General features: G+C 61.9%; 2 protein-coding genes and 1 long non-coding RNA gene across 3 annotated transcripts in view; 2 read left to right on the top strand and 1 right to left on the bottom strand.

Moving 5' to 3' along the window:
- The window catches only part of ARID5A (AT-rich interaction domain 5A), a 5,162-nt gene extending 3,984 nt beyond the window's left edge, over window positions 1–1,178 (bottom strand). The window contains exon 1 of the mRNA XM_026863011.1: window positions 1,173–1,178. Coding sequence (XP_026718812.1) covers window positions 1,173–1,178 — 6 coding nt within the window. The remainder of the gene's footprint in view (window positions 1–1,172) is intronic.
- Window positions 1,179–1,570: 392 nt separating this feature from the next.
- On the top strand, window positions 1,571–9,460 carry LOC113488031 (serine/threonine-protein kinase 10-like; the record flags this gene model as incomplete). The annotated part of the gene is made up of 16 exons (XM_026863010.1): window positions 1,571–2,267; window positions 3,376–3,540; window positions 3,657–3,705; window positions 3,920–4,069; window positions 4,173–4,245; window positions 4,604–4,798; window positions 5,120–5,201; window positions 5,287–5,383; window positions 6,592–7,295; window positions 7,412–7,542; window positions 8,103–8,226; window positions 8,384–8,563; window positions 8,668–8,797; window positions 8,909–9,033; window positions 9,107–9,292; window positions 9,392–9,460. Coding segments are annotated over exons 1-16 (2,787 nt in total), but the record flags the coding sequence as incomplete, so codon positions are not given.
- A 5-nt stretch (window positions 9,461–9,465) lies between these two features.
- LOC113488111 lies at window positions 9,466–10,137 on the top strand. The gene is made up of 3 exons (XR_003399888.1): window positions 9,466–9,517; window positions 9,609–9,722; window positions 9,831–10,137. It is a non-coding gene; the product is annotated as an uncharacterized LOC113488111 (long non-coding RNA).
- Window positions 10,138–10,184: the final 47 nt, after the last annotated feature.

The raw sequence follows: 10,184 nt of genomic DNA, 5'->3' as shown, positions 1-10,184 counted from the left end.
CCCCCCCCCCCCCCGGCCGGTTTGTGAAAGAGCCCCAAAAAAAAAGAAAAATCCCCCGGTGACTCATTTTGGGCCAACAGCCCGAGAAAGCAGAAGCAGGGGGAGGTCAGGGGGGGCATCTGGCTCCTGTCACCCCCTCCCCGGGGCTGCAAAAGGGGGTGAAGGAATCCGAGGGTGACATTAACCCTTTCATTCCAGGAACGCACCCACCTTCTACCTAATAATAACGTGATTTAATGAAAAAGGGCAAAAATAAAATCAACAAAAAAACCCACCCCGATTTGAGTTTCTATTCCCTGCTCCAGTTTCTATTGGAGCAGAATGGGGGGAAGCTGGGGGGGGGTGAGCCTCCTGCCTCAGTTTCCCCTTGCACAGGGCGGCTGGCTGCGTGGCCCAGCTTGCCAGGACTGGCCACCGGCTCTGCTCGCCTGGCTGGCAAAATATTGAATTTTCACTCCCGGGGGGAGCTGAGCATCCCTGGGTGGGATCCGGCCCCTGCGGGGCTCCGCTCCAGCAGCGGCACGAGGAGGAGTTTCTCCCCGTGTGTGTGTGTGTTAATTTTTAATCCCGGTGAAGAGGTGCTGGAGGAAAAGGGGAATTATTGAGGTTGAAAGATGTTGCTGGGGTGATAGTGGCCATTGGTGCACTGAAAGGTGTCAGGGCTCAGCCAGCGGGCTGCTGGCTGCAAAGGAATAGGAGGAGGAAGAGGAAAAGGGGACAGAGGGAAAGGAGAAGGAAAAGGGGAAGAAGGAGATGGAGGAAAAGAAAAAGAAGGATGAAAAGGAGAAGAAAATGAAGACAGAAAAGGAGAAGGAGGAATAAAAAGGAGGAGGAGAAAAAGGAAGTAAATGAAAAGAAAAGGAAAAGAAGGAGGAAGAGGAAAAGGAAAATAAGAAAAAGAAGGAGGAAAAGGAAAATAGAGAATGAGACAGAAAAGGAGAAGAAGGACACAAAGGAGGAGGAGTCAGAAAAAGAGAAGGAAAAAGAGAAGAAAAGGAAAAGGAGAAGGAGGAAAAGGAAAAGGAGAAAAAGAAGAAGGAAAGTGGAGAATGAGATAGAAAAGGAGAAGAAAAAGAAAGGAGGAGGAGTCAGAGAAGGAAAAGGAAAAAAGGAAAAGGAAGAAAAGAGCCAAAAGACGAAAGCCCGGCTGCTGGGGACGGCGCCGGCGGCACCCGCATCCCTTCGGGCACGAACTGGGGAGAGGGTTCATCACCCGCCGGGGGGGTTTGGGGTTGCGGAACCGCCAGCACCCTCCCGCCGTGGGTTCACGGTGCCGGTACAGAACCGCGGCTGTTCTGAAGCCTGACGCTGTATGTTATGAATATAAAGCTGTAAAATAGCTCCCTGGCTTTAATTACCCCGTGATTAACTGATGTAATCACTGGGAAAACAGCCTCCTCCGGAGCACACGTGAGCCGAGGCCCCCCCAGCACCGGGGAGCTGCTGCACCCACACCGGCACAGGGCGTTTACGATTTAGGAGGTAAAACCCGCCTTGATTTAGGGGAGCAGCCGGATGCCTTTGGGTGCTGGGGGGGGGCTTTGGGTGCCCCCCATCGAGAAGGGTGTCAGCTGTGGTCCCAGCCCTTGACACCCCGACCCTCGGCCGGAGCGGGGGCACAGCTGAACCCTGGCCTGACCACAAGGGTCTTTTCAGGGTGAGTTAATTAGTGGGGCACTAATTAAGCTGTAACAGCCTCACCTGGGGTGTCCCAACACCCGTGGGACCTGTTTAAGCTCAGCTCAAGGATGGAGCCTGTTGCTGAGCCCGACCGGGGCAGTGCATGGATGGATGCTTAAAATTCACAGGGATGGGCGCTGTGATATTTATCTGTGGATAAATAACACCCACGCCGGGGGCTTTGGCAGGGGTGCAGGAGCACCTTTGGGGGGAGCACGAGCCCTTTCCCTCACCCTGAAAATACCCGAAGGTGGGACGTGATGCGTGTGGGGCAAAGCGTCTCCTTTTCGGCACCTCCATCTCGCTGCACATCCTGCGCGGGCCGGGGCAGCGCTCAGCCCCTTCCTGCCCACGGCGGGAGGAAGAGCGAGGGCTGCGAAGGTGCTTGGTGGAGGAACTTGAGCCCAGCTGCCCCGTTTTCTCTGCATGGAGGCGGCCCCATGGCTTTTCTCCGGCGGCTTTTTGGCTTTTCGGAGAAGAAGAAGCCGCCGAGGAGGTACGAGCACGTCAAGCGGGACGTGGACCCCGAGGAGGCCTGGCTGGTGCTGGGCGAGCTGGGCGACGGCGCCTTTGGCAAGGTCTTCAAGGTAGGAGAGCGCCCCAAAACGCCGATTGCCCCCAGAGGTTTTGCCAGTGCGTTTGTTCTTGGCAGCGCTGCCTCGAATTGTGCAGCTTCCGGCACGCGAGAAGCTAAAAAACCTCTCAACAGCCCCAAGTTTTTGTAGCAGAGGATGGCGGGGTCCTCGCGGGTGCTGGCTCAGCCCAGCCCTGACCTGTGGCTCGGCGAGAACCACCGGCTCCTCTGGCCCGTTTGCCGGCGGCTGTTCCTGGCCTTGGTTGGAGCGAGGGTGTTGAGACGGGGATGTTTTTCTCTGAAACCACAGCGCAGAGCCCGAGAGCGACAGGAAACCCAAATTCGCCATTTGTCAGACGCCTTCTGGCGCCGGTGACATGCAGCGGTGATGGTCTCAGTCCTGGCTGGGCTTGTCCTGCCCAAACCCGCTTCCCATTCCGGCTTTTCCGAGGCAGCCGAGTGCCTCGGCGTCGCCGGTGGATGGGGCTGCGCTGTGGAGCCACCCGAAGGCCCTTGGGGAGGGTTGCAGGGACCCCCAGGCCCCTGGGGCTGTGCCCGCGGCAACTATATGGCATCTGTGGGAGGATGCAGCTTGCCAGAGGGGTTTTGGGGTACAGTGGGATGTGCAGGTTGGCATGGCCATGCTGAGGGCAGAAGATTTTGGGGTACAGCAGGATGCTCTGGGACCTGTGTACGGGGTGGCATGGCCGTGCCAGTGGCGTAAACTTCTGGGGTACAGCAAGATGCTCTGGGACCCATGCACAGGTTGGCACAGTCATGCTGAGAGCAGAAGGTTTTGGGGTACAGTGGCACGCTCTGGGACCCGTGTACAGGGTGCCACGGCCGCACTGAGTACAGAAGGTTTTGGGGTACAGCGGGATGCGCGGGGTGCCACAACCACACCGGGGCCACCTGCACATCAGCCCCATGCACGGGGTGACTGCGCAGCCCTCTCCTTCCTGGTTCTGGTGACAACGGTGTCCCCCACGCCGGTCCCCACGCCCGTCCCCACCGTTTGGCTCCTGGGGAGGGACACGACGGCTCCAAGCTTCCCCCTCGCTGAAATCTCGGGGCTGCTCCTTTCATACCCCACGAACCCCCACGCAACCTCCCCCCGGCAGGCGCAGAACAAGGTGACGGGGGCGCTGGCGGCCGCCAAGGTGATCGAGGCACCGGGCGAGGAGGAGCTGGAGGATTATGTGATGGAGATCGAGATCTTGGCGTGCTGCGACCACCCCAACATCACCAAGCTGCTGGACGCGCTCTACTGGAACGGGCGGCTCTGGGTGAGCGGCGGAGGGTGCTGGGCCCCCGACTGGGGTCCCCCCACCGTCTCGGGGCTGTGGGACTCGGTCTGCAGGCGACACGTTTGCAGACCAGGGTGGGAAACCTCTCCCTGCAGATCCTGGTGGAGTTTTGTCCCGGAGGGGCTGTGGATGCAGCGATTTTGGGTAAAGAAATGTTTTGGTTTTTTTTTCTGGCTTGTGTGTGGCCATGGGAAGATTTAGGATGGGACTGCTAAATTTCAGGGCGCGGGAGGGAGTCCTGGGCTTGTGCAGCCTCTCCGGGAGGGAGGATGGGTCGGGGTGCATCTTCCCCCGGGTTTGCAGGGGGGTGCTGGGCAGGAGGCGTCGTTAGCGGCGGGTTCGTTTGCGCTGACGGCAGAGCTGGAGAAAGGGCTGACGGAGGAGCAGATCCGAGTGGCTTGCAAGCAGCTGCTGCTGGCGCTGCAGTACCTGCACGGCTGCAAGATCATCCACAGGGACGTGAAGGCTGGCAACGTCCTGCTCACCCTCGACGGGGACGTCAAGCTGGGTGAGTCCCGGGGGAATCGGGGCACTGAGGGAGGCCGGGAGTGAAGCCCCGGGGATGTTTTGTCCCGAGGATCCTCTCTAACCCGCTGCTTTCTGCTCTGCAGCTGATTTTGGCGTCTCGGCTAAAAACTCCAGCACTGTCCAGCGTCGGGTGTCCTTCATCGGCACCCCGTACTGGTAGGCGTGGGGCAGAGATCCCCGGGGATGGTGGGATTTGAGAGTGGTGGGTGGGAGCCCAGGTCTCCTGTTCCTCCCGCGGATGCTCACAACCGGTTCCTCGACACTGGGAGCACCTTGGGGAACTGGGTTATTCCTCCTCCAGCCAACGCCAGCTCCAGGGTGGGCTTCTTGGTAGCGTGGAGAGGACACGTGGGGTGCTGGGGGGTGTGAGCCCTCCTGGGGCAGCACTGGAAGAGTTGGGGTTGAATCTCCTCTTCTGCCTGGAGGGTTGTCTCCCGAGGGGCTGGTTTTACGGGGAGATACCAGCCCCCGGCCCAGGGTGGGCTGCACCTTCTCCCCTCTCTCCCACGCCCAGGATGGCCCCGGAGGTGGTGCAGTGCGAGACGTCCAAGGAGAGTCCCTACGGCTACAAGGCTGACATCTGGTCGCTGGGCATCACGCTGATCGAGATGGCCGAGATGGAGCCCCCCTACCACGAGCTGAACCCCCTCCGGGTGCTGCTGAAGATCGCCAAGTCGCAGCCACCCACCTTGCGTCACCCCAAGAGGTGGTGAGTCCCTGCGCAGAGACATCACCCCAACCTTGGTGACGGTGGGAATTGTTGTCCCGTGGGGCAGCTCCTGCTCAAAGCCACGTCCGGGCAGCTGGGGTGGGCTCTTGGACCGTGAGCGATGCTGGTTGTGATTCCTCCAGAAGTGACACAACCTTGGCCCGCAGAAGGTGACACCGGTGGGCAGCACCGGGGTGGGGAGCTCCTGCCAAGGTGGTAGCAGAGCCCGAGTGTCCCCTGGCATCACCCCGGGGTCTGTGGGGCCCACAGTGGGGGTCACAGGGAGCTTCTGGCCTCGTGCTCACAGGGACCATCCCACAGGTCTGAAGACTTCAAGGACTTCCTGAGGAAATCCCTGGAGAAGAGCCCTGAGGCGCGGTGGTCGGCCAGCCAGCTCCTGCAGGTAGGCAGCACCCATCGCCACCTGCCCAGGGTGGTGGGACCCATCCCCGGCGTTGGCCCCACTCCCCTCCCTTGCTCCCACCCAGCACCCCTTCGTGGCGGGCATCTCCGACAAGCGGCCGCTCCGCCAGCTGGTGGCTGAAGCCCGGGCTGACGTGCTGGAGGAGGAGGATGAGGAGGAAGGTCCAATCCCCTTGGTGCGTGAGTAGGGACTGGCTGGGGTGCAAGATCCCTCCAACCCTTTCCAGGAGCTCGTTGAGCCCTCGCCTCTTTCTCTGTTGTCCACCCAACAGCCTGGGCAGGAGCATGGAGAGTCCTCCTGCCCCTCGACCCCGGGGGATCCCCTGGAGCATCAGCCCCCGGACACTGCGAGGAGAGTCGGTGAGGAACCGGACATCCCGCCCGACGCCCAGGTGGTGACAGAGCCCAGGACCAAGAGAACATCCAACTTCTTGAAGCAAATGAGGAGGAGATCCCAGCTCGAGCCCGTGGGCTCCATGAGGCTCCCTGCGAAGAGGCTGTCCGAGTCTCTGAAGCTGCTGCGGCGCCGGTCGTTTTTTGGAGGGATGAAGTCCCAAGAAACAGCGAAGGAGCAGCGCGGGGCAGAGCCGAGGGAGTTGGAGGTGCCGGCGCTGGGTGCTCCTCAAGGGACATCGGTCCCAGCAGAGGCAGGAGAAGTTCAGGAGTGTCCAGAGGAGGAGAGCAGCCCTTTGGGGACCCCCCGCAACGTGGCTGAGCTCCCCTTGGGGCCGCAGTGGGCAGGAGACTGTGCTGGACTGCAAGGGCTGAAGACAGAGGTTGGACCCCAGGCAGAGCCCCAGGAGGAAAGTCAACATGTTGACACGTTGCCAGTGGCTGAAACGCCTGCGGAGGGACAGCTTGCAGCCCAGCTGAGCCCCATTTTGACCCCCAAAAGTGACACAAAAGAGGAGTCGAGCAGAGACCCTACTTGTAACTCCCTGGCCCTGCCTGCACCCACGGACGGGGGCTGGCACGGAGGCTCGGCCATGGGGCAGCTGGTGGCAGCCCTGGACCTGTGGGTCGTGGGGCTCAAAACCTGGAGCTTCAAGTCCGATCAGCACCAGGTTACTCGGTCATTGCCAGACCTGAAGGCTGAAGTTGGCTCCCCCGGGGCTGAAGATGGCCCTGGGAAGGATGGTGATGGCACAGGGAGGGCCCCCGTGGGACCTGAGGGTGCTGGAGAGGGTGGGGAGACTGGGCTGGTGGGGCAGAGGGGCGAAGAATCGCTGATACCCAGCGTGACGGAGGCGGCGGGTGGGGGGTCAGATGTGCTCAAGGGGCGACAGGAGCCTCTGGCTGAGCTGGGAGAGGCTGGAGGAGAGAACAAAGGGGAGAGAAACTCGGCTGTGTGCGAGCCCATCGCTGACTAGCCACAGACAACACTGGAAGTGGGGTAGAAACTTCTCCCGTGGAAGCTCCGGTGCCAGCAGAAGTGAAATTGGAAGAGGACGTTGTAAAAGGGTGTTTGACTGGAGACGGTAACCCAGCGGGAGATGCAGCCGGCACGGGGGAAGTGATGCTGCCAGGAGAGGAACTGGAGGCAGCGTGTGCAGGAGAGGAACCTGCAAGGGAGGAGGCCCGAAATTCAGCAGAGGATTCATCCCCCATGGAGATCCTGGAGCCTGCTGAAGAAGAAACAGAAGAGAAAGCAGGAAACAGCCCCAGAGACAACCAGCCAGGAGCTGCGCATGGCAATGGATGGAAAGGACAAGATGGAAACGATGGAGAACTTGGGGGAAATGGGGTGCAGATTGCTCCAGCTCCTGAAGGACCATCAAGGGATGGATCTGGAGAGGAGATGGGTGGCTCGGGGGGTTGCGGAGCAGTGCCAGAGCCCCGGGAGGCCCTTGGTGGACATCCAAAAGCCACAAAGACCGTCAGGGTTGATGCTGCCCTTGTCCGCACCTCTTCCCAGGCGCGGGCAGCGTGGGAAGCAGGGAACCCACCAGATCCATCCATCGCGCCAAAGCAGGGAGAGGAGCCATCTCCTGCGGAAACCCCTGCGGATGCACGAGGTCCGAGTGCCCTCCCTGCAGCCGCGCAGCCTTTCCCCTCTGCCAGGGGAGCCCAGCAGGTGAGAAGCTTGTCGGTGACAGGGTCACGTGAAGCTGCTCCACCTTGCGTGGGCTCCCGCGTTGAGTTTATGTAGTTTTGGGCCATCCGAGCTCGAACGGTTGATTCCGGTCACAGGAACCTGCCTCGCTCCAAAGGACGGTCAAGAAAACGCGGAGGTTTGTGGTGGATGGGGAGGAGGTGAGCGTGACGACGGCCAGGACCGTCGGCAAGGCTGGGGCAAGGGACGAGATGGTGCGCTCGGCCCGGTGAGTGATGGCACCCAGCGTCTCCCAGCTGTGTCCAGACAAGGAGGACCAGGGGCAAAGGGGAGAGGAGAGGGTGTGGGAGGGAGGATGGGTCTGGGGAGCTCTGTGTGAAGCTCAAGGACTTGACCTTCAGGCTCGGATAAATCCATCTGCCACCCAGCTGGAGAGGGCGAGCCAGCCCTTCCCTGCATCCTCAGGGCTGTGCAGGAGGGAGACCTGAGGAGCCAAAACGTTGCCCAGCCCCATGTCTGGTGTGTCCAGCAGCCAGCTTAAGCAAAGAAGAGGGGAAGATCTTCTCCCATAAGCTCTTGTGTCACCCAAGGAGGGGCTGAAGGGGGAGATGGAGGGGCAGTGACATCAACTGAGCTTGGGAGCGTGGTCACCACGGAGCCCAACAGGCATCCATCCCATCTGCCTTCCTGCCGGAGAAATTCTTCTCCCTGATGTTGGACCAGGGCTGAGCTTTTCCTTTCCTTTACCAGTCAGCCATCCTGGGAAGGAGAGAGGTGCCTCCATGGCCACTTCAGCCCCCCCCTCACCCCGATTCCCCAAATCTTTAGGCGCCAGGAGCTCCGTGAGCTGCGAGTGCTGCAGAAGGAAGAGCAGCGAGCTCAGAGCCAGCTGGAGCAGAAGTTCCACCAGCAGCGGGAGCAGATGTTCCGTCACATCGAGCAGGAGATGACGGTAACCAGACCATTGTCCCTCGGTGCACGAGCGGCTCAGAGTGCGAGGGGGTGTTGGGGTCCTACTGCCGGAGATGCTGAGGTCTAGGAGGGTGGGGAGGGTTTGGTTGCTTTCGTGGCCACTTCTGGTGTCCCCATTAACCATATCTGTATGGCAGAGCAAGAAGGAGTTTTACGACCGGGAGGTGGAGAGCTCGGAGCGGCGCTACCGGCAGCTGAAGGAGCGTCAGGAGCTCGAGTACACGACGAGGCTGCGAGACGAGGCCAAGCGCCTCAAGTCCCTCCAGGAGAAGGACTGTGGGAAGAGGATGCAGGAGCTGAAGGGCGATGGGAGAGAGGTGAGTGGCCGGAGCAGCGCTGGCTCCCCCAGACGTGCCCCCAGGAGCCTGGGCCCCGTCTCCCCTGGGTGCTGGGGTGAAGCCCTCTCCGTTGCTCGCCGCAGGAGCAGCGGTTCCTGCTGCAGCAGCAGCAGGAACTCAACGCAGCCCTGCAGAGGGTCGTCCAGGAGCACAAGAAGATGATGACGTCCATCGACTGGGAGTGCGTCAACAAGATCCATAGCCTCAGGAGAGGTGGAGCGTGCTGGGAGGAGGAGGAGGGTGGCGGAGGGTTCTTTGAGGGGAGCAGGGGGTCTGCCTGGGGGGTTTTGGAGGTGGTGACGGTGCTGCGGTCTTGCCCGGTAGCCCGTGAGTCGGTGGTGTGGAGCATGGAGCAAGGGCACCTGCAGGAGAAGTACCAGCTCTTCAGGCAGCAGGTGAAGGAGCAGCACGCGCTGCAGCGGCAGCAGCTCCGCAAGCGCCACGAGAAGGTGAGGCAGGAGCCGCCGGCGACGCTCCCCCAGCCCTACGGGCTCCTGCCTCACCCTCCTGCCCCTTTCCCAGGAGACGGAGAGGATGAACCGCTTCCACCAGCTCTTGCTGGAGGATCTGAGGAGCCAGCAGGCGCAGGAGCAGGCTCAGCTGCTGAAAAGCCAACGCTGCGACGCCAAAATCCGCCTGGCCCTCTTCAAGGACAACCTGAAGATCCAGGAGGTGAATGGGGCCAAGCAGAGGGAGAGGACCAAGCAGGTACGAGGACCCAGCCGGGGGACAAGGGGCTCCCTCAGCACCAAAATCCCGGAAAAGCCTTTTGGGCAAAGGGAGGGTGACTGGGCTGTCCCCCCGCAGTTCGTGCAGTGGGAGGAGAGGCGGCAGCGAGTGGAGGCGCAGCGGCAGCAGGAGCAGCAGGCGCAGCGGTTGCAGCAGCTGCAGCAGCAGCAGGCCCAGAGCCTGGCGGAGCTGGAGCAGATGCAGGTACTGGGGGAACGGCTGCAAAACTGCCCCCTCCACCCCTGTTACCTCTCCTCCAGCCTCCTCCTTCCCCTTTCCACCTCTCCTCTCCCAGGGGGAGAAGATGCACCTCTTGGCAGAGCAGGAGAGGCGGCAGCTGGGGCGGCTGGACCAGGAGCACGCCATGGAGCTCGGCGCCTGGAAGCAGCGGCTGGTGGCTCGCAAGGAGGTGAGTGGCCCCGCAGCGTCCCCCCCGCCACCACCCTGGGACACGCTGGAGGGCTGCTCTCCCCCCGCTGCGAGCCCTGGGCCACAGCAGCGCTGTTCTGTCCTCCAGATGCTGGAGGAGGAACTGGGGAACTCGCTGCCGGCGCAGCGGCGAGGAGAGCCACGGGGCGCCCACAGGATCAGCCGCTTCTTCCACCTGCCCTCCTGATGCTGCGCTGGGGGTTACTGGGGAGAGGCAGGCGGGGGCCTGGCGCCCCGTCCCACGGCTCTTCCGGAGGGGACTGAGGGTCTCAAAGGTGACGCGCGGGGCAGCCGAGCCCCGGGGCCTAGCAGGACGTGGTACGGAGCCCGGCGGTGGCAGGGACGGGCGGGTTCGGGCCCCCCCGTGCCGGGCTGGAGTGAAGCAGGTGCCCACACCCTGAGCACCTCCAAAAGCCCCTCGGAGGAGTTTCGGACCCCCCCC

This window comes from Athene cunicularia, assembly GCF_003259725.1.
Source record: "Athene cunicularia isolate RWA chromosome 22 unlocalized genomic scaffold, athCun1 chr22_part1, whole genome shotgun sequence".
NCBI lineage: Eukaryota > Metazoa > Chordata > Aves > Strigiformes > Strigidae > Athene > Athene cunicularia.
The sequence above is the reverse complement of the archived record's forward strand: the minus strand, read 5'-3'. Positions and strand labels throughout refer to the sequence as shown.